General features: G+C 40.1%; 1 protein-coding gene across 4 annotated transcripts; it reads left to right on the top strand.

Moving 5' to 3' along the window:
• On the top strand, nucleotides 1–23,731 carry Rad1 (Radiation insensitive 1). 4 transcript variants are annotated; one of them, XM_053799026.2, is made up of 9 exons: nucleotides 1–100; nucleotides 1,033–2,185; nucleotides 14,078–14,231; nucleotides 14,849–14,947; nucleotides 15,592–15,743; nucleotides 20,099–20,184; nucleotides 21,127–21,275; nucleotides 22,316–22,525; nucleotides 22,927–23,731. In XM_053799026.2, exons 3-9 carry the CDS (start codon nucleotides 14,127–14,129, stop codon nucleotides 22,954–22,956), a joined length of 831 nt encoding a protein of 276 aa, XP_053655001.1. In that variant the 5' UTR covers nucleotides 1–100; nucleotides 1,033–2,185; nucleotides 14,078–14,126; the 3' UTR covers nucleotides 22,957–23,731. The 4 variants fall into 4 exon arrangements, with proteins under 4 accessions (XP_053655001.1, XP_053655006.1, XP_053655002.1 ...); XM_053799031.2 differs by lacking the exons at nucleotides 1–100; nucleotides 1,033–2,185 and adding an exon at nucleotides 12,112–12,133; XM_053799027.1 differs by lacking the exons at nucleotides 1–100; nucleotides 1,033–2,185 and adding an exon at nucleotides 12,467–12,587.
• The last annotated feature ends 223 nt before the right edge of the window (nucleotides 23,732–23,954 follow it).

The raw sequence follows: 23,954 nt of genomic DNA, 5'->3' as shown, positions 1-23,954 counted from the left end.
AGTTAACCTTCAATGGTCGCACAGGAAAGACCTGTTGCTCCTTCTCTTGTCTCCCCGCCGGCTTTACCGCTTCCTCATCCTTTTAATACACCTAAATAACGTAAGTATTGTCTACTGACGTATTTGTCAATACAAAAGCAGAGTTGAGTTGCAGCTCCTGGTCCCCACCACCAGTTTGCTCACCAAATTATGATTTTAAGTCTTAATTTTCTTTGGGGTTAGATCTAATGTCTAGAGGGGGGGGGGGGGCGGGGGGGTGATTGATCTTAGTGGAGGGGTTTTGATGCGAGGAACTGGAGCTACTCCTCTTCCTCTGATCAAACAACAACTCTCACACTACATAACTCATAATGGTGTATATAGTTCTGGGCTATTTTTTCCATTACTGAAAATAACTTATTGAAGGTCTCTTGATCCAAGGAACTTGCGCCTTGTGATCCAGATATAGACTTCCATCTAAACAAATTATTAGTCATCAGGTTAATGTGAAAGAAATATTTATTAATTATTAATGTTTATATCAGGCAGTAATGTTACTAGTTTATATTACATGGTAATGTTACTAGTTTATATTACATGGTAATGTTACTAGTTTATATTACATGATAATGTTACTAGTTTATATTACATGGTAATGTTACTAGTTTATATTACATGGTAATGTTACTAGTTTATATTACATGGTAATGTTACTAGTTTATATTACATGGTAATGTTACTAGTTTATATTACATGGTAATGTTACTAGTTTATATTACATGGTAATGTTACTAGTTTATATTACATGGTAATGTTACTAGTTTATATTACATGGTAATGTTACTAGTTTATATTACATGGTAATGTTACTAGTTTATATTACATGGTAATGTTACTAGTTTATATTACATGGTAATGTTACTAGTTTATATTACATGGTAATGTTACTAGTTTATATTACATGGTAATGTTACTAGTTTATATTACATGGTAATGTTTGCCTATAAATGTGTGTAATGTTTATGGTTATAATGTCAATGTGTTTTGTTTCAGGTGTGGTAACTGAGGAGTGCTGTGCCTGGCTGTGTCTGCTGCAACATTGATCAGTTTGAGGAGTGCTGTGCCTGGCTGTGTCTGCTGCAACATTGACCAGTTTGAGGAGTGCTGTGCCTGGCTGTGTCTGCTGCAACATTGACCAGTTTGAGGAGTGCTGTGCCTGGCTGTGTCTGCTGCAACATTGACCAGTTTGAGGAGTGCTGTGCCTGGCTGTGTCTGCTGCAACATTGATCAGTTTGAGGAGTGCTGTGCCTGGCTGTGTCTGCTGCAACATTGACCAGTTTGAGGAGTGCTGTGCCTGGCTGTGTCTGCTGCAACATTGACCAGTTTGAGGAGTGCTGTGCCTGGCTGTGTCTGCTGCAACATTGATCAGTTTGAGGATTGCTGTGCCTGGCTGTGTCTGCTGCAACATTGACCAGTTTGAGGAGTGCTGTGCCTGGCTATGTCTGCTGCAACATTGATCAGTTTGAGGAGTGCTGTGCCTGGCTGTGTCTGCTGCAACATTGACCAGTTTGAGGAGTGCTGTGCCTGGCTGTGTCTGCTGCAACATTGATCAGTTTGAGGATTGCTGTGCCTGGCTGTGTCTGCTGCAACATTGATCAGTTTGAGGAGTGCTGTGCCTGGCTGTGTCTGCTGCAACATTGATCAGTTTGAGGACTGCTGTGCCTGGCTGTGTCTGCTGCAACATTGATCAGTTTGAGGAGTGCTGTGCCTGGCTGTGTCTGCTGCAACATTGATCAGTTTGAGGAGTGCTGTGCCTGGCTGTGTCTGCTGCAACATTGACCAGTTTGAGGAGTGCTGTGCCTGGCTGTGTCTGCTGCAACATTGATCAGTTTGAGGATTGCTGTGCCTGGCTGTGTCTGCTGCAACATTGATCAGTTTGAGGAGTGCTGTGCCTGGCTGTGTCTGCTGCAACATTGATCAGTTTGAGGACTGCTGTGCCTGGCTGTGTCTGCTGCAACATTGATCAGTTTGAGGAGTGCTGTGCCTGGCTGTGTCTGCTGCAACATTGACCAGTTTGAGGATTGCTGTGCCTGGCTGTGTCTGCTGCAACATTGACCAGTTTGAGGATTGCTGTGCCTGGCTGTGTCTGCTGCAACATTGACCAGTTTGAGGAGTGCTGTGCCTGGCTGTGTCTGCTGCAACATTGGTGAGTGATGGGTGGAGACAACCACACTGGTAAATGGTCTGACCCATAACATAGTGTTAAATGGAGATGCAGCAGTTGTAGACGTCGTTAGAGGTGGGCGGGGCCCACTTGTAAGGTATTTCCAGGTTATAAGTCCACTAAAGTTTGGTTAATGAAGCAGATAGTAATTGTATTAGGTGGTAGGCTGGTGGGGAGAGTATAGGAAAGATTGTAAGCAATTTATATAAAAAATTAGCTTAGTGGGAAGATAAGCTACCTGGAGTATGCTGCACAGTTGTGGTGTGTATAACAGTTTCTACTAAATAACTGTAGACCTACAATCAAAAAAAAAACTTATAGAATTAGTAGGAGTTAAGGAGGATGGGGTAAAGTATAGAACTGGAGAATCTGCTATATGCATTATGAATGCATATAGCAGGGGAGAGTAATCTCCCCTGAAGGCATAGATTACGTAGAACTGTGGGCCTTGGAACCCACCAACGACCCTCAGAAGCTGTGGGGAATCTGTTATTGCTCGTGGTTTCTGTGGGGATGTTGGTGGGTTTCGGGCTTTGGGTAGTGGTTGTGGTGGGTGTTCTACCTATTTTATGCCTTTGGCCAAACTGTGCAAAGTTAAATATTGATTCATTGAATTTACAGTTTCATAATTTTGGAAAGTTTAAGCGGCGTTCAGGTTCCTATGAATATAAAAGTATAACGTTCAGAATTGTAGTTGGTTTGATAGTTTGTAAGTAGTGAAGTGTAACGCTTCTGGCAGCAGACGTTAATGATGAAAATAATGAAAGCCTTTGTGATCTTAAGAAGTGTTAGTCGGCAGAAAGGATTCACTAACATCTGATGATGATGAGTATAGTTAGGAGAGGAGGTGATTTAGATTGGTATTAGTGAGAATAGGATTATTAACCCTGCTGGGCTAGAAACCCAGAAAATAGTGTGCGAGGGCTTGACTGTAGTGGTCCTCAGGTTGTGCCTAGGATGCCAGCCATAACTGGCAGGTAAGGTAGGTTATGAATTCAGGCTAATACATAGTAATGTGTTAGCAGACTGGTATACGGCAGAGCTCCAGCTGGTTAGATAAACCGTAGTGTTAGCGCACTAGGCTATGAGGGACGTGGTAGTGTAGGTCAAATACAAAGGATCATTAAGACAAACTACTTTAATGTTATATTTGGATGCCCTTGAAGGGGGTGTCTTTGTACTAGCGAAGGTATCTTGATAAAAGCAGTTGCAAGTACCCTCCCCTTCGTTGGATCAAACCTGATTGCCTAACATTGTCCAAGCTGTGTATAATCCTTTATTATAGATCTATAGATATAGTTACGTGCAAAGGAAAGGTGGTGGAGTAGCGATGTATGTCAGAGACAATTTAAATTGTTGTGTTAGACAAGATATTAAATTAGAAGTGTCAGCCACTGAATCTGTTTGGTTACAGCTTCTCGAGGGCCGAGAAAAACTAATTTTGGGTGTGATTTACAGGGCCCCAAATCTTGATAGGGAGTGCAGTAAACTTCTATGGGACGAAATTCGTAAGGCATCTACATACGAAAATGTTGTGCTAATGGGAGATTTCAACTATAGACAGATTGACTGGAGCAATTTGACAGGAAATTTAGAGTCAGGTGACTTTCTTGATACGATCCAGGATTGTTTTTTAAAACAGTTTGTGACAGAGCCAACTAGGGGAAATAACCTCCTTGACTTGGTTCTTGCCAGTAGGGAAACACTAATTAATAATCTTGAGGTTAATGATGAGCTTGGGGAAAGTGATCACAAATCACTCAGTTTTAATATATCATGGAATTCCCCTAATAATGGCAATCAAGTCTCCGTCCCTGACTTTCGCTTGGCTGATTTCATAGGACTGAAAAATTACTTAGGTGGGCTGAACTGGAATGACCTGACTAAGGGTCAGGTAGGTGGTGATGGTTGCCGATATGATGCTTTCCAGGGCATAGTTCTAGCTGCTCAGTCAAATTATGTTCCAAATAGGGAAATCAGATCAAACAAAAATGATCCTAAATGGATGAACAATAGATTAAAATATCTGATTGGTCAAAAGAGAGGCATATATAGGCAAATCAAAAGAGGAGAGGGGCAATTGAGAAATCGATATATTCAGTTAAAGAGAGAAATAAAAAAGGGAATTAGAAAAGCAAAAAGAGATTATGAGGTTAAAGTTGCAAGAGAATCGAAGACTAACCCAAAAGGATTCTTTCAGGTATACAGAAGTAAGATCAGGGACAAGATAGGCCCACTCAAAAGTTCCTCGGGTCAGCTCACTGACAGTGATAAGGAAATGTGTAGAATTTTTAACACATACTTCCTCTCAGTTTTTACACAGGAGGATACCAGCGATATTCCAGTAATGATAAATTATGTAGAACAGGACGATAATAAACTGTGCACTATTAGGGTCACAAGTGACATGGTCCTTAGGCAAATAGATAAATTAAAACCTAACAAATCCCCAGGCCCTGATGAACTGTATGCAAGGGTTCTAAAGGAATGTAAAGAGGAGCTTAGCACACCTTTGGCTAATCTTTTCAACATATCACTACAAACTGGCATGGTGCCAGATAAGTGGAAAATGGCAAATGTGATACCTATTTTCAAAACAGGTGACAGGTCCTTAGCTTCGAACTATAGACCAATAAGCCTAACCTCCATAGTGGGAAAATTTATGGAATCAATAATTGCCGAGGCAGTTCGTAGCCACCTTGAAAAACATAAATTAATCAACGAATCCCAGCATGGTTTTACAAAGGGGCGTTCCTGCCTTACGAATTTATTAACTTTTTTCACTAAGGTATTTGAGGAGGTAGATCATGGTAATGAATATGATATTGTGTATATGGACTTCAGTAAGGCTTTTGACAGGGTCCCACATCAGAGACTATTGAGGAAAATTAAAGCACATGGAATAGGAGGAGAAATTTTTTCCTGGATAGAGGCATGGTTGACAAATAGGCAGCAGAGAGTTTGCATAAATGGGGAGAAATCAGAGTGGGGAAGTGTCACGAGCGGTGTTCCACAGGGGTCAGTGTTGGGCCCCCTGCTGTTCACAATCTACATAAACGACATAGATGAGGGCATAAAGAGCGACATCGGCAAATTTGCCGATGACACCAAAATAGGCCGTCGAATTCATTCTGACGAGGACATTCGAGCACTCCAGGAAGATTTGAATAGACTGATGCAGTGGTCGGAGAAGTGGCAGATGCAGTTTAATATAGACAAATGCAAAGTTCTAAATGTTGGACAGGACAATAACCATGCCACATATAAACTAAATAATGTAGATCTTAATATTACGGATTGCGAAAAAGATTTAGGAGTTCTGGTTAGCAGTAATCTGAAACCAAGACAACAGTGCATAAGTGTTCGCAATAAAGCTAATAGAATCCTTGGCTTCATATCAAGAAGCATAAATAATAGGAGTCCTCAGGTTGTTCTTCAACTCTATACATCCTTGGTTAGGCCTCATTTAGATTATGCTGCACAGTTTTGGTCACCTTATTACAGAATGGATATAAATTCTCTGGAAAATGTACAAAGGAGGATGACAAAGTTGATCCCATGTATCAGAAACCTTCCCTATGAGGATAGACTAAGGGCCCTGAATCTGCACTCTCTAGAAAGACGTAGAATTAGGGGGGATATGATTGAGGTGTATAAATGGAAGACAGGAATAAATAAAGGGGATGTAAATAGTGTGCTGAAAATATCTAGCCTAGACAGGACTCGCAGCAATGGTTTTAAGTTGGAAAAATTCAGATTCAGGAAGGATATAGGAAAGTACTGGTTTGGTAATAGAGTTGTGGATGAGTGGAACAAACTCCCAAGTACCGTTATAGAGGCCAGAACGTTGTGTAGCTTTAAAAATAGGTTGGATAAATACATGAGTGGATGTGGGTGGGTGTGAGTTAGACCTGATAGCTTGTGCTACCAGGTCGGTTGCCGTGTTCCTCCCTTAAGTCAATGTGACCTGACCTGACTAGGTTGGGTGCATTGGCTTAAGCCGGTAGGAGACTTGGACCTGCCTCGCATGGGCCAGTAGGCCTTCTGCAGTGTTCCTTCGTTCTTATGTTCTTATGTTCTTATATTTACCCAAATAAAATTTCACATATGGGAAATAGATTGGGTGGGGGAGCGGTAAACACTTGAGACAATGACTCACCGCAATCAGGTTTGATACAGAGCAGAGTAGTGAAAGTTGTTAAAGACGTTAACAAGATTTTTTTTCTAGTTAATATCCCTTAAATATATATAGGCCTATAAGGGTAGGTTGGCTGGGTTTTAATGTATTTGTTACGGAGTTTACTTGCAGCATAACCCTTCTGACAGACAACTTGGAGGGTAAACAAGAGGTGATCATGTCTCCTGTGTAAGAACACTTCACTGTTTTACATGACACTACAAACAAGGTCATGAAATTTAGAAATGTTTGAGGTATGAAACTACTAATAATGGCAGTACTGAGGCTATCCGCCTCGTTACTACTATTCTTAGTAGGGTTGAGGTAGGTATATATTTTTTTTTTTCCCCTGAGCTTAAAGCTCCCGAATTGTGTGAATGTTGTCATCCTGCTGACAAATACGGCAGTTGCTTTGTCTAAGTTATTTTCTTTTTCTGTTTTTGTGTTCCTTGAACATTTGTTTGCTGTGATAAAGAAAAACATTAATTTATTACATTTTAATTAGTTTATCGAATCTTGTAAGTTGAAGATATTCTCTGTTATGGGCTGCTGTGTGGTGAAGGTCGTGTGGTGGGCAGCTGCTGTGTGGTGAAGGTCGTGTGGTGGGCAGCTGCTGTGTGGTGAAGGTCGTGTGGTGGGCAGCTGCTGTGTGGTGAAGGTCGTGTGGTGGGCAGCTGCTGTGTGGTGAAGGTCGTGTGGTGGGCAGCTGCTGTGTGGTGAAGGTCGTGTGGTGGGCAGCTGCTGTGTGGTGAAGGTCGTGTGGTGGGCAGCTGCTGTGTGGTGAAGGTCGTGTGGTGGGCAGCTGCTGTGTGGTGAAGGTCGTGTGGTGGGCAGCTGCTGTGTGGTGAAGGTCGTGTGGTGGGCAGCTGCTGTGTGGTGAAGGTCGTGTGGTGGGCAGCTGCTGTGTGGTGAAGGTCGTGTGGTGGGCAGCTGTCGTGTGGTGGGCAGCTGCTGTGTGGTGAAGGCCGTGTGGTGGGCAGCTGCTGTGTGGTGAAGGCCGTGTGGTGGGCAGCTGCTGTGTGGTGAAGGCCGTGTGGTGGGCAGCTGCTGTGTGGTGAAGGTCGTGTGGTGGGCAGCTGCTGTGTGGTAAAGGCCGTGTGGTGGGCAGCTGCTGTGTGGTGAAGGCCGTGTGGTGGGCGGCTGCTGTGTGGTGAAGGCCGTGTGGTGGGCAGCTGCTGTGTGGTGAAGGTCGTGTGGTGGGCAGCTGCTGTGTGGTGAAGGCCGTGTGGTGGGCAGCTGCTGTGTGGTGAAGGCCGTGTGGTGGGCAGCTGCTGTGTGGTGAAGGCCGTGTGGTGGGCAGCTGCTGTGTGGTGAAGGTCGTGTGGTGGGCAGCTGCTGTGTGGTGAAGGCCGTGTGGTGGGCAGCTGCTGTGTGGTGAAGGCCGTGTGGTGAAGGTCGTGTGGTGGGCAGCTGCAAGTCTTCAGAGATGTCATCACCAGCAGCAACACGCTAAAACAATGTCTGCAAAAATAAAAGTATGGACATTACTAGATTATTCATGAACTGCAGTAAACAATAGTTTAAAGTCTTAATATATCTATTGAATGCTTCCTTCAACATTTTGAAGTGCTAAAATATTTTCAAAGCTGATCTATTAAAAATCGCCATGAAATTGGAGTAATCCAAGTTTTTTAAATTACCAGAAGTTGATGGAACTGGAGGTGTTGATGGTGCGGTGGATGGTAGAGGAGTGACTAGTGGCGCCACTATTCTTGACCTCCATGGCTAAATGGCGCCATTGACCTGGGTGGGGGGAGATGACGTCAGTGGTTGTTTGTGGGGAGGGGGAAGGTTGTTAGGGAAAAGGTCGGGGGTTGGCTGCTGGTGGAGGGGTTTGGGGGTGAGTAGTTAGTTGTTACTGGTGGGAGGGTGATGGGGAGGTGGGAGAGTTGTCACTTGGTAATTACTTTTTTTTTTTTTTTTTTTTTTTTTATATTTTATTTAGAACAATACAATACAAGAGATAGATAAAGACAATAACAGGTCTTACACAGAATAAATCATTAACAACCACACAAACATGAACTTGAGATAACACAAATATCCCTCCTCACCCATACATGAAAACCCCTACACCTATGATAACCAATAAACGACTAATTCCAAATGCAATTGTTATATGATTAACAAAACACACCATAATATGCATATATTGTCACTTTGTAAATTATAAAGTAGGACACCTTATACGTTAAATACAATTAACGTAATGTATTGAGAATAAGGTAAAAACAATATGTTCATCAAACACAGAATATATTAATAAACAAGGATCCAACACACTGACACCTCTACAAGCATCTAAAACATGCATATGAATAACATACATAGAACAATGTCCCACTGCAAAATCAAACACATATATTGAGTACACTCGTCACAAACCATGAATACACATCATACGCCCAAGTTCATACACATTCACCCGCTACATACAGGAGGCGACCCCGTTTCCACCCCTGACAGCCCATCAACATAACACATTGTACCATCCCTACCCTGCCCCACCCACCTAATTTACAATTTTAATAAAACCTCTAATGTAAGGTCTCTATATCCCTCAGAGAATGCCCGCTCCCACCTCCTCCCATAAAGTTCTCTATTACGGCACAACGTTTTATAAACCGTAACAGCCAATACCCTACTCTTCACCTCACTTACCCCTTTCCCCCTCATTCCCCACATTATGTAAACATAATCTACCATAATGTACCCCACAGCCCTAATAATACTTTCATCCATACCCCCCACATCAAGACTCAATGCCCGCAGAACAGAGAAGTATTGACCACTTATCCTATGCAACTTGGTAATTATTAAGGGACTAACACATCCACATCCCCGCCAAAGGCGCTGGATAATCATACGGGTTTAGCGCTTATTATTATAATACATTCAGGCTAGATGTAACTACATTGGGTTGGTAGCGCACTCAGCTCACACATTGAGGTCCGTTTACCTGGAGAGAGTCCCGGGGGTCAACGCCCCCGCGGCCCGGTCTGTGACCAGGCCTCATGGTGGATCAGGGCCTGATCAACCAGGCTGTTACTGCTGGCCGCGCGTAATCCAACGTACGAACCACAATCCGGCTGGTCAGGTACTGACTTAAGGTGCTTGTCCAGCGCCTGCTTGAAGACAGCCGGGGGTCAAACCATACCACAGGTGGGGTTAGAACCCGTGGTATGGTTTGTTTGCAATCGTGTCATTACGATTTCGTCAGTCATGTAGTCACCCAGGGGTCTGGTGGTAATCCCCCTGATGTAAGGAGTAGATGTAAAATAGAAAGGGACAGGCGCTCCCTTTACAGGCGACGGAAAAGAATAACAGAGCGGCTAAAAGAGGTCAATATATCTGAAATACGTAGGGAGACACTGGTCAGAGAAATAGCAAGCATCGAACTTAAGCTAAAAGAATCCTTTAGGAGTCAGGAATCGCGGGAAGAACTAAAAGCCATAAATGAAATCGAAAGAAACCCAAAGTATTTCTTCTCCTATGCCAAATCAAAATCGAGAACAACGTCCAGTATTGGGCCCCTACTTAAACAAGATGGGTCCTACACAGATGACAGCAAGGAAATGAGTGAGCTACTCAAGTCCCAATATGACTCAGTTTTTAGCAAGCCGCTAACCAGACTGAGAGTCGAAGATCAAAATGAATTTTTTATGAGAGAGCCACAAAATTTGATTAACACAAGCCTATCCGATGTTATCCTGACGCCAAATGACTTCGAACAGGCGATAAATGACATGCCCATGCACTCTGCCCCAGGGCCAGACTCATGGAACTCTGTGTTCATCAAGAACTGCAAGAAGCCCCTATCACGAGCCTTTTCCATCCTATGGAGAGGGAGCATGGACACGGGGGTCGTCCCACAGTTACTAAAACCAACAGACATAGCCCCACTCCACAAAGGGGGCAGTAAAGCAACAGCAAAGAACTACAGACCGATAGCACTAACATCCCATATCATAAAAATCTTTGAAAGGGTCCTAAGAAGCAAGATCACCACCCATCTAGAAACCCATCAGTTACACAACCCAGGGCAACATGGGTTTAGAACAGGTCGCTCCTGTCTGTCTCAACTATTGGATCACTACGACAAGGTCCTAAATGCATTAGAAGACAAAAAGAATGCAGATGTAATATATGTAGACTTTGCAAAAGCCTTCGACAAGTGTGACCATGGCGTAATAGTGCACAAAATGCGTGCTAAAGGAATAACAGGAAAAGTCGGTCGATGGATCTATAATTTCCTCACTAACAGAACACAGAGAGTAGTCGTCAACAGAGTAAAGTCCGAGGCAGCTACGGTGAAAAGCTCTGTTCCACAAGGCACAGTACTCGCTCCCATCTTGTTCCTCATCCTCATATCCGACATAGACAAGGATGTCAGCCACAGCACCGTGTCTTCCTTTGCAGATGACACCCGAATCTGCATGACAGTGTCTTCCATTGCAGACACTGCAAGGCTCCAGGCGGACATCAACCAAATCTTTCAGTGGGCTGCAGAAAACAATATGAAGTTCAACGATGAGAAATTTCAATTACTCAGATATGGTAAACATGAGGAAATTAAAACTTCATCAGAGTACAAAACAAATTCTGGCCACAAAATAGAGCGAAACACCAACGTCAAAGACCTGGGAGTGATCATGTCGGAGGATCTCACCTTCAAGGACCATAACATTGTATCAATCGCATCTGCTAGAAAAATGACAGGATGGATAATGAGAACCTTCAAAACTAGGGATGCCAAGCCCATGATGACACTCTTCAGGTCACTTGTTCTATCTAGGCTGGAATATTGCTGCACACTAACAGCACCTTTCAAGGCAGGTGAAATTGCTGACCTAGAAAATGTACAGAGAACTTTCACGGCGCGCATAACGGAGATAAAACACCTCAATTACTGGGAGCGCTTGAGGTTCCTAAACCTGTATTCCCTGGAACGCAGGAGGGAGAGATACATGATTATATACACCTGGAAAAACCTAGAGGGACTAGTACCGAACTTGCACACGAAAATCACTCACTACGAAAGCAAAAAAGTTGGCAGACGATGCACCATCCCCCCAATGAAAAGCAGGGGTGTCACTAGCACGTTAAGAGACCATACAATAGGTGTCAGGGGCCCGAGACTGTTCAACTGCCTCCCAGCACACATAAGGGGGATTACCAACAGACCCCTGGCAGTCTTCAAGCTGGCACTGGACAAGCACTTAAAGTCGGTTCCTGACCAGCCGGGCTGTGGCTCGTACGTTGGTTTGCGTGCAGCCAACAGTAACAGCCTGGTTGATCAGGCTCTGATCCACCAGGAGGCCTGGTCACAGACCGGGCCGCGGGGGCGTTGACCTCCGGAACTCTCTCCAGGTAAACAGTCTGGGGCCCCTGACACTTACTGTGTTGTCTCTGGGGTTCCTACATCGGTTTACGTGCAGCCAACAGTAACAGCCTGGTTGATCAGGCCCTGATCCACCATGAGGCCTGGTCACAGACCGAGCTGCGGGGGGCGTTGACTCCCGAAACTCTCTCCAGGTATTACAATTGACCACAATTTAAGACAAAGTTGAAATAATTTGAAGTTTGAGGAAATTATTAAATAGCTGAACAGTCATCGAGCATAATTTACAATAATGGAATATTACAATTTAGTACCAAAATAATGGAGCATAATTAATAGTGTGTAGATAGACCCGGCCGAGGGTCACTCACCTGTGGTTGCAGGGGTCGAGTCACAGCTCCTGGCCCCACAAGTGTGTTTGTGTCAAATTATTTAACTAATAGAGGAAATTATTTGTGTGTTTAGTGAATCATGTTTCAAGTATTTTGTGGATTATTAGTTCCAATGTTCACATTGGTTTAGATATTTCTTTTGTTCATATTATGTTCTTATAGAGTTGTACATATTACTTATGTCTGGTTTAAGGGAGTTTGACCTAATTAAACGTTTCCGAATTTCTTTTAACAGTGATAGCTATTTTATTGACAATAATATAAAGATTTTTATTTTTGGATCAAAACTATCAGAAACCTCACGTAACCCCAGTTATTATTATTATTATTATTATTATTATTATTGTTATTATGGAGGGTGTTAAAAGGGATCATTAATGTAATAATCAGTTGTTACTTGAAATAACATTGTACACTGCAGGTGATGTGTGGGCCCCTGCGGGTTTAACACCCCTCCCCTATGAATATAATAAGGTACCGTGGACACATACATTATGAAGGCTTAACTTAGTGTAACTTTCTAGTGTAATAATGTGGCTGGGTTGGTAGCGCACTCAGCTCACACACTGAGGTTCGTGATTCGATCTCCTGCACGGCTGGAAACATTAGGACACCTGCTCTCCATGTTCACCTAGCAGTAAATAGGTACCTGGGTGTTAGGCGACTGGTGTGGGTGGCATCCTGGGGACAAAATTAACCTAATTTGCAGGAAATTATCTGCATAACAAGGTACTTTCTATATAGTAGTATGTCATTGATGTCAGCTATGGTCTGTATAAGTTGTATCATGTACTGGTAGAAGTGAACATTATTATTGTATTAATGTTGGTAGAATTACTCATAATATTGTTAGGTAAAAGGATAAGTGCAGGTAATGTGGCATTTTTATTGTAGCAACGTTTCGCTCTCCAGGAGCTTTATCAAGCTGTTACAAACAATACATGAACATAGAGGGTATATATACCCTCTGTGTCCATGTATTGTTTGTAACGGCTTGATAAATCTGGAGAGCGAAACGTTGCTACAATAAAAATGTCACATTACTTGCACTTGTGTCCTTTTACCTACCACACAGATTATTATGGTGTGTATACCTTGTATACACACCATAATAAAATCTTGTAGAAATATTATATTATTATTACCATCACTATTACCTTGACACTTACAATGATTGTGATGGATTGAATCTATTTTTCTCTCCCTTAAGTAGATTATTATAACAGTAGAATGGAAATAAGTCTGACTTTTTGGGTTATCATGGAGGGTGATTTTTATTATGTATGATAATTGAAGTTATATGTGCTTGTGCCTAAATAAATTTAGTCACTCAGAGTTTAAAAAAATTATGTGGTGAAAACATTACTAAAGATGAATCTATAACTAGGCAATTATACCCCTCAAGGGAGGTTCCTTGATGCTGGTGAGGGGCTCTTGATCTAGGGAATTGGATCTGTGCTCCAGTTCCTTGAATTAATCCTGAATACACCATACCCCCGGCCGGGATTGAACCCGCGGTCATAGAGTCTCAAAACTCCAGCCCGTCGCGTTAGCCACTAGACCAGCTAGCCACAATAAGATTCATCCAACTAGGTATATTTCTACACCATAGGAAAGTTAGCACAGGCACCTCTGTGACCACAAATGCAAGTTTTTACAGACGAATCTCCAGCTAGCGTGGCCGTGACAAACTCTAGCTCAAGTCCCTTCACTGCCGTCAGTCAGTCATTACGATTTCTTAAGTCAGTAATCCTGAATACCTTCCATCCCCCTCCCCCCACAGGCACTGTATAATCCCTATGGGTTTAGCGCTCCTCCATGGTTCTAATAATAACAGGCAATTGTACACCGCAGTGTATTTAAAGATGCTAATATATTTTTTAACGAATTCCTTATAGTTCCATGTGATAATTGTCTATATAGAACTGAAGAGTTATAGAAGCTAATGTTAATATAACTTACAGAGAAGTGGGGAAGACAGTGAAAAGATGAAGAAATAATCAAGTGGTGAAGATGTCGTTGTGTTCACAGCAGGATGACCGTAACTACAAGCTGATCGCCAAGACTGACAATGCCAAGAACATTCTACAAGTGCTGAGAGCTGTCAACTTCAGAGAGGTGCGGACTGTGGGGGATTAATGGGGAGTGTGAGGTACTGAGAGATGTAGGTGGGTGAGAGGTGTGGGTGAGTGGGAAATGTGGGTGGGTAGAGTGGCAGGTGAAAGGTGTGGGTGAGTGAGAGTGAGTAACAATTATTGGCAGGTGAGAGGTGTGGATGGGAGATATAAGCAGGTGAGAATGAGTGAGGTGTATGGGTGAGTGGGAGATATAGATAGGTGAGAGTGAGTAATGTGGATGGATGGGTGAAGTGTGTGGATGAGTGGGAGATGTAGGTGGGTGAAAGGTGAGAGTAATGGTTGTTGGCAGGTGAAGTGGCTGAGTGGTTTGAGTAATGGTTGTGGACACAGGTATTTTATTGTTACATTCACTGTGGAAATGCTAATCCCATAGGGGTGACGTAGTGCCTTGTGGGAATAGGAGGCAATCAAGTTTGATGCAAGGAAAGGGAAGTTAGGTCCAATTCCTGGATCAAGAAACTGTAATTGCCTGTAAAAAGGCTTGTATTACACAACAGTAATGTTTGTCACTTCATACTCATCTAATGTTAAATTTTGCAAAAAAAATTATTCTCTTAAAGTAATTTTTTGGTATACATACTGTATCTATTTCAACAGTCAGCTACACTGTTTGCGACTGCCAATGGACTGAAGGTGACAGTAGAGGAGGCAAAGTGTCTCCAAGCTAATGCATTCATCCAATCGGAACTGTTTCAGGTGAGGCAAAAGATGTTTTGGTTCTTTCTGTTTCCATATTTTTAATTAACAGTTTTTGCACTAACACTTTTATGTTCAAACATCCTCACAGAATGAATGTGGACAGTAGTAACATATTTACTCAATTCTGCTCATCATATTTAGTTTGTGTGATGATACATAATAGCTTAGTTTTAATTTTAGTTAACTTTATTTGAGGGCAAGTTTTCAGGTTACCCTATATTTATTTTTTTATATGAATCAAAAGAAATATGGATGAGGACTCGAACCATAATCCTGGCATGTAGCAGCTCAACACTTTACCACTGAATTATGATGCTTACAGATATTGAGAAAATTTTACAGATTTTTATTTAATCAATTATAAAGTTAGCTTCAATGTTACAAATATATGCATAAGCTAAACAAAACACAAGGCCAAAAATTTTGAAAATACAATATTGGCAGTTGGTGACCTATGTTGTCTGCAGCTGTGGAGTGAAAATCATGAGGCTTGATATAGCCAGAATTTTTTCTGTAAATTTTGTTTACATAACACAATAGAAACAACACCCTGGAATTAGCAGTTGACTGTAGATTGTAGTGTTTTGAGAACTCATAATATCTTAGAGCTCAGGATCAACAATAATTGTTATAATGTGCAGGAATACAAAATCCAGGAAGAAGTGACATTTAAGGTGGACCTGAATGTGTTAGTGGAGTGTCTGAGCATCTTTGGAGGAAGTATCTTTGGGGGAAGTTCTACTCCATCCCTAAAGATGTGTTATGGGGGACACGGCTCTCCTCTTATACTTCTGTAAGTGTCGTGGTGCTTTTGGTTGTTTAAGGAAAGGTATAGAGGGAAAGATGTAAGCAAATAGATTGTTAGTTAACTAGATATAATCCATCAGATCCTGAGAGAAGTTATCAGTGATGAAGTTAAATGATAGTAATTTTTAATGTAAAATGTGGATTTTTGCATAGCACTCATGACAAGTTATATAAATTCAAAAAAGACCTGGCATTAGAGGTTATAATTGTCTTTGGTTTCTACATTCACTGTCACTTCTGTTATTCTCACATTTAAAATGGCATGAAATTTTACAAATTGCTTGGGACAGTTAACTGGGTATGTAACATAACTTTTCCATCTATGGACATAGCTCTTCTATTAACAGTTGTAATTTGTGTCTGTCTATGGCCGTAGCTTTTCTACCTTTAAGGCAACTTGCCTATATGTCTTACCTAGCTAGTGGATTGAACATGGGTGCTTCTAGTTGTGAGCTGAGTTAGCAGTCAACACAAATGCTTGGCATGGAATACAGCATTAAGTCAAGGGCTTCCTGTCTCCAATACAGGTATATAATATGCAGTGGTAGCAGTGCAGTGTTCCCTTGAGTTATGATGGGCTTTAGTCATGATAATTTTGAGTTACCTTCATAAAGGAACTTAGATTTGAGTTGTGATACTATATGTAGGTAACTGTTGGGGCACATGTGGATGGGCCTCAGCTCAGAGACAAAGGAGAGTGGTGAAGTCTTAAATGGAGTAGTGGTGAAGGATGTGTTGGAGGTGAATGGATGGAGTGTTGGTGGCTGGTGTGTTGAAGGTGAGTGGGAGGAAGGCAGCCAGACATGGAAGGGAGAGTGTGTGTGTACCAGACAAGGGCACAGGGAGACTGGGACAACAAGAGTGTAAATGCATATCTTAGATTGAGATTTAGATTCTTTAATTCAAATTCCTGCATACCTTTATTTTCACTTCCTGTTATTATCTTGACTAAGTAATCACCCAAACTGTAATTCTTACAACTAGACTTAAGTTTTGCCTGTAATGCTGTGCATCCTATGGGGTCTATTGTATACTTGTAATGCAGTAATAAGAAATAATCTCAATCTCAATACACTATATACAGTTATCAAAAAGCCAGTGGGATGCACAGCAGTTTGGTTAAAACTTAAGACTAGTTTTAGGAACTACATAGTTTAATTTTGAATCCATTAAGGGTCTGTACAAGGTATTATCAGGAAAATAAAAAATAATGCAAGTTAAAAGATAATTCATAAAAAAAAATGTAATTGAATTGAAACATATGATACAGTTTGCCAGGGAAGGAAAAAAAAAAGCAGAAAAGTAAAGAAGGATGAATAATGTTGAATATAGAATATTGCAGTCAGAAATCACATTAAGGTAAGGAGGTACTTTTTTAAGAGTAGCTTTGATGGGGTTGGCATATAGGGATCCTTTGGAATCTTTTGGCAGAGAGTTCCTTCTATGCTCAGTTGATAGAACAGAAGGGAAACTAGCAAAATAAATAGTATTCCTTTTGTTCTAGGAATTAGGTCAAATTGTGCAATAGAATTGACTTAACCCTTTCAGGGTCCGTCCCGTAGATCTACGGCTTTACGTTCAGGGTCCAAACCGTAGATCTACGCCATGAGCTCAGCTCACTCTGATAAACTGTGAGTGGTACATTTGGGCCTAGATATGAGAGAATACATATATGTGGTATGTGTGCACCACATAAAACAGATCCTGCAGCACACTGTGTATAATGAGAGAAAAAAATGAAATCATGATTTTTCGATTAAAACAGCAACTTTGCAGTGTTTTTTCGTATGTTTTTTATAGTTGTATTTGCGATTTCTTGGTCTCATTTGATAGAATGGAAGACATATTACAGAAATAGAGATGATTTTGATTGGTTTTAGCACTGGAAATGGCTTGAAACTGAGCTCAAAGTAGCAGAAATGTTAAATTTTTGTCGATATTCAAGAGTAAACAAACGACCTCATACGTCTAATACACGTCAGCTGGTGGGTCTAATATACATTCACAAATATGGTGATGATATTTATACAATTATTACAGTATTGCATAACAGTAAATCTCCTATTTTTTGGTGTGAATAAAAATTCATTATGTGAATAAAAAATCAAAATGGAATTTATTTGTAAAGCCTCAAAACATAACTAATGAACAGAGGAAATGTTAGTTTAGTGCCAGGAATGCCTACATTGTTCATTCTGGACCCTATTTTGAAATTGGAATATTTTGAACTTTGTGTTAAATTGGCCAAATTAACAATTTCCGATCACTTTATTTTGTAGTTGAAACAGTTGACTTGGCGATTTCTTGTGCTCAATCGATAGAATAGAAGTAATACTAGTGAAATAGCTAAGAATTTGGTTGATTGGAATAATGTAATTGGCCTAAAATGGGAGTCAAAGTCGGCAAAATCGCCGATTCGTAAATATCGCTGACACATCAAAATTCGCGAGAGCATAATTTCGTCAGTTTTCCACCAAATTTCGTACTTTTTGTTTTATTACCTTCACAAAAAGATTCTCTACGATTTCATAAGAAAAAATAACAAATTTTTTTTTTGAAAATTCTTGGACACTGGTGCGTGACTCCAGATTTGGGCCTTGGACCCTGAAAGGGTTAAAATAGGAGTCAAAATGGGTGAAATCACTGATACGTAAATTGCACCCAGACTGCCAACTTAGTCTTCATGATTCCACGAGCTTCCTATCAAATTTCAAAAAAAGATTCTCTGCTATTTCAGAAGATAATTCTTTATTAAATTGTGACACTATCAGCATTTTTTATTTTGGGGCCATGACAGTGAAAGGGTTAAGAGTGAATATTTTAATGAGCTTATCATTAACAATGCTAAGAGAAACTGGATCCAAATGGGAAATGACAGAAGTTACCTGCCAACAGCACAGGTTAAAGTACCTGAGATGCATTGGAAAGGTCACTGATGTAGATTAGGAAAAGCAGAGGGGCTAAGGACACTACCTATGTTAATAGGTTGAGGTGACGAGGTTGTCATAGATGGAGAGAGAGTGTCTGTCATTAAGGTAGGACTTTAAATATGCAACATTATGACTCTTGATACCATAATATTCTAATTGAAGAAGCAGAATGTTGTGCTTTACAGTAGTGTGTATATGAAGAGGCCCAAAAGATGAATAAATTAAGTCGAGCCTTTTTATTATTGCATCGTTTGTACAGTTTTCCGGCCTGAAACCAAACTGACAGAGGTTAAGTATATTGTGAAACTCTAAGAAAAAGTAAACCTGTTTATGAATTAGTTTCTGAAAGATTTTAGATAATGGTAAGTTAGATATTTGCCTATAGTTGTTGACTTCAGTTGGATCTCCATATTTATGTATTAGGGTAACCTTTGCCATCTTAAGTATGGTTGGAAAAGTTTTGGTTTCAAATGATTCGTTTAACTGTGTTGCAGTGGTGGGGTGTAGCACAAGCTGTTTTCTTATACATGAATGAGGGTAAATTAACTAAGTTTCCTGCTTTGTTTTTCTGAAATTATTGTTAAGGTAACCTCAATAGGATTTGTTGGTGACAGATATAGAAAGTTTGGGAAATTTCAAGTGAGGTAGTCACTAGTTTGGAGGTTGGAATTTTATTTTATATTTTTGCAGAAAAATGCTAACCTGCATTAATTTCCTGAATGTTAGGAAACTCTCTGCCAATGTCATTGAGTGCTGTACTGAAGTTATTAAATGATGTCTTATCATAGAGTCGGAGTGAGATCTTACAGGTTCAAGTAGTAATTTACATGCGTTGGTTACAAGGAAGGTGAGGTAATGGTCACCCCATACCCATTCTTTGGGTGGTAGTCAGTAGATAACAGAGGCATATAAAGGGTCCATGGGATGTGACTTAACATTTTGTTACCTAAGTAATATATCATAGTAATGGACTGTTACAGATTAGATTTAGTAAGAATACTTTGGGAAACCGGTTATTTTCATATAGTCGGACTTGAGTCCTGGAAATGGGAAGTACAATGCCTGCACTTTAAAGGAGGGGTTTGGGATATTGGCAGTTTGGAGGGATATGTTGTGTATCTTTATATGTGTATGCTTCTAGACTGTTGTATTCTGAGCACCTCTGCAAAAACAGTGATAATGTGCGAGTGTGGTGAAAGTGTTGAATGATGATGAAAGTATTTTCTTTTTGGGGATTTTCTTTCTTTTTTGGGTCACCCTGCCTCGGTGGGAGACGGCCGACTTGTTGAAAAAAAAAAAAAAAAAAAAAAACTTTGGGGTTTGTTATACATTGATTTAATTAAGCCACACATAACAGTGATTCATATTCAATATGTAACACATTCAGCATGTTAAACAAAATTATTTGCAGATTGGAGGAAGCTGGAGCTCTTACGGACTGTAGCATCTGCACTCTGGAGGCTGACGACACCTTAGATTTCAATTTTTGTAATTCAGGTAATGGTTTTGTTCTGCATTAGTGTGCAGTGAGCTATTCCCAAAGGGGTACCTTTAAGTGGTTGCCTTAATTTAATGGATGATGTGTTGCATTCAGTATTATTCTTTTTACATCCTTCAGTATAATGGGTGGCTGCCTTTATCCCATAAGGAATAAAGGCATCTCTTTCTGAGATTGTGCAGTGACTGTACTTTAGCTAGTCAACATAAATTTATACAAGGGACCAAACTGTGCCCAGCATAAATAGTGTGGGATTTTCTTTTTCTTTTTGTAGTTCTATTTAGAAAAATTGACTTTCAAACTAGATTTTTTTTTGCTTCAAAAATTTGCTTTACACACACATACGAAATAGAAAAAGGGAGTCTGCCAGGTTAATTTAAAAATGTGACACAGCCTCTGTACTTGAAGATAATTACACACACATGAGACATACATCATAAGTTTTGTGGTTCACATGATACTTTTAGACTCTCTCAAAGTTGTTAGATGTGTGCATCTCTTCAAGCATGTTTTCCTACTTGCCATTCTACATGAATACTCCCTCTTACTGTTGCCTTCCTCTCGTTTATATATGTATTGATTGTACTTAATGAATGGATGAGCTTCACTGAATATTTATGACCTCTCTTTTCCTTTGCTGTTTTTCTTATCCTTTCCATGTGAGTGCTTCCCATCCCATGAAAGTTAGAAATAGAATGATAAAACTGCATTGCAGGGATACAACCTCTGAGTAAAGTGACTTGTGAAAAGATTACCAGATTCCATCTGGTACCCTTCTTGAAACTGGGCACTGTCTTTACCAATCAAATTCTCATGACTTGTGTACTTACACAAAAAAATATTTACTTGTGTGATATTGTGTGTTCTCATTTCATATTTTGGTATTGGTAATGATAAATGCAATATGTCCATTCTACATGCCTTTTTTTTTTTTTTTTTAGGCGTTGTAAACAAAGTGATCATGCGCTCGGACTGCCTTAAAGAAATCTTTTCTGAGCTCGATACATCAAGTGACGTTTTGGAGATTGTCATGACTCCCAATCCTCCTTATTTTCGTTTTTCCACCATTGGCAGCTATGGAACAAATCGTGTAAGTTTTATTAAGTACTTGTTTCACACTGCCCTTTGTGCTTTAGTTGTGTATTTTTTTAAATTACTGAGGTGCCTGTAAGGACCTTGGGACTTTTTGTAACTAAGGTAGGATATCTTAGCCTTACGTTTTTGTATTTTTTCTTTTACTGAGTGCTTGTTGATGTGACTTAATATTACTTTTGGAGTAATATTGAACTGAAACCTAATTTCAAGAGGATTAAAGAACAAGTAAATAATGATGTAATAATGGTTAGAGATTTAATTCATTAAGACAGTTAACAAGATTCTAATTTATCTAGCAAGTTATTCCACACTTTTGGCACCTTTCTTACAGCACTGTATGACCTTTTTGGGTTTAGCACTTAGTTTGATTATGTTATTATTTTGACCCTTTTATTTTTATAGCCATTCTATGGCTATACAAATATTAAGAAGATATTTGTTTTGTGTGTTAATTTTGCATTATGATTATTAATTTAGGGGGGGTACTTAACCCAGAGGGGTCATACAGCACCTGGGGAATTGGGAGGCAGTTAGGTTTGATCCAAGGAAAGGGAGGTCAGATTTAATTCCTTGGATTAAGAGCCAGCATCCCTGAAGGGGTACAGTCTTACAGGCAGTGTCATAGGTGAAGCTAGGACAATGTGCAATGAACAATGAAGAACAAGGCATAATACCATGACTGTAACAATATACAAATAACCCGCACATAGGAGAGAGGAGCTTACGATGACATTTTGGCCCGACTTGGGCCACTTACAAAGTCACACTGTAACTTTGTAAATGGTCCAAGCTCCTCTCTCCTATGTGTGGGTTATTTGTGCAATGAACAGTACTATGCATGATGTTAGAGTAACATGTAGTAGGTTTAGGGATGTCAGTAAGGACATAGTGTGTGTGTGTGGCCAAAAATTTGAAAGCTGCCTTACATTGTGTGTGATTTGTAGACTTTTGGTTTATTCTTAAAAGATTTTTCTATATTAAGGGTGTGTTCATTTGTTACATAGCTTTCAGTTTGTGATTAATTTTTCTTTTCAGACTGACATTTCCAAAGACAGTGATCTGATAGAAAACTTTGCTTGCACCCGGACAATGACCCATCAGTACAAGCTGGCTCTGCTCCGACCTTTGTCGAAGGCTCTCATGGCGGCGTACAAGGTTTCTGTCAGGATGGATGATCGTGGTTTCCTCTGCCTCCAGTTCATGATTAAAACAGAGGATAATCATGTCTGCTTTGTGGAGTTTTTTGTGAGTTATTACTGTTATTATATTCAAGGGGAATTACTTAACTGCCCATGAATGGAAATATTCTGGTCTGATCTGAGGAAAGGGGGTTGTTTCAATTCCTTGGATTAAGATGCCTTCACCAGCATCATTATACCGGACTTGTAAGGTGTTGTATTAAACCCTAAGCATGCAGGGAGATATGTGACATCAGTGACACTGGAAGCAGTGCCACATATATTTTTATTTTAAACAAATAATTGTCACAATTATATTAACCTTATAATGGCAGGTTGAGTTTTACCTCTTGATTGACAAATGTTTGATACATAAGGGTTTAGCATTTTTTGTGAATAGTTTGTTAAATCTTCCTATAAAGTTTTTATTTATATTTTCTTTGTTTCTTACTTTTTATATATATATAGTGCTGCCCTGAAGAGGAGCAGGCTGAATGAGGACATCATTTGCTTCCTGAAGTGTGAGGTCTCCTGATACGAGTGTTTATTTCTGGATCCACAAATATCATCATCACAGAAGTTAAATCACCTGAGGTGGTCTTTTGCCAAGTAATCCAGTTTATGGTTAGATATGGAAAAATTGTTTATCCAACAGTGACATTTCTGGCCTATGTAATGTATTTGTATGTTTAATAGTGAAGTAACACTTTCCATGTTCATAATTATAACTTTTGTACTTTAAAATCTGAAATAAAAAAAATATAAATATTGAGTTTGAATGAAGACGTTTATTATATAAATTGTCAGTAATTAAATATCAACACTTAGGGAACATCACTTTAATGTTACAATCGTGGTTTGTTTGCAAAGTTTCACGTTAAAAAACGTAATTTATATCTTATACAACTTAGAGTTTATTATATTCATGGTTTTTCTTGTCATATATTTATTTCAGTGGAAAATAAGCTAACTTTTGTTCTAGTAATCTAAGCAGGTTTCTATAATATGTATACCATTCATAGGAGAGTAGCACCTTGTTGCTGATTAAGGCTCTTGATCCAAGGAATGTATTGTATATCTAAAGCCACAATTATCCCAGGTCTTTAAGACAGTCACCTTTATATCATTCATGGGAAAAGGGTGATCTAGTAGGGAGTCATACCTGATCAGTTATAGGAAGTTGCTGATACAATTTGCTATAGATTTGCATACTTTACTAACCGTTGAAAAGTGAGTATTGTATCAGTTCTCTAGTAATAAAGTAAATATCATCTGGAGCTATTTTAGTTTGTCCTGTACCAGTCTGAGACCAGGAGGGGGAGGTGGTGATTTCAAGACCATTGATAGTGTGTAGATACTAAAAGCAGTAGTTTTATGTTGGTAGTGAGTCTCGGGTTAGGATATGTAGGAGGGTGGGGGATTATTTCTCTGTGAGAGTCGGACTTGGGAATGTGTGAAGTCATCATGGTTAATATATTTACAGATGTGGTAGTAAA

Source organism: Cherax quadricarinatus, chromosome 66 (genome assembly GCF_038502225.1).
Source record: "Cherax quadricarinatus isolate ZL_2023a chromosome 66, ASM3850222v1, whole genome shotgun sequence".
NCBI lineage: Eukaryota > Metazoa > Arthropoda > Malacostraca > Decapoda > Parastacidae > Cherax > Cherax quadricarinatus.
The sequence above is the reverse complement of the archived record's forward strand: the minus strand, read 5'-3'. Positions and strand labels throughout refer to the sequence as shown.

What these genes read in the sequence shown, in the direction of transcription:
- Rad1 (XM_053799026.2), top strand. Translation starts at nt 14,127, where the DNA reads ATGTCGTTGTGTTCACAGCAGGATGACCGTAACTACAAGCTGATCGCC. An exon ending in GAGCTGTCAACTTCAGAGAG is followed by an intron (nt 14,232 to 14,848) that starts GTGCGGACTGTG and finishes CTATTTCAACAG; the next exon opens with TCAGCTACACTGTTTGCGAC. An exon ending in TCTGCTTTGTGGAGTTTTTT is followed by an intron (nt 22,526 to 22,926) that starts GTGAGTTATTAC and finishes ATATATATATAG; the next exon opens with TGCTGCCCTGAAGAGGAGCA.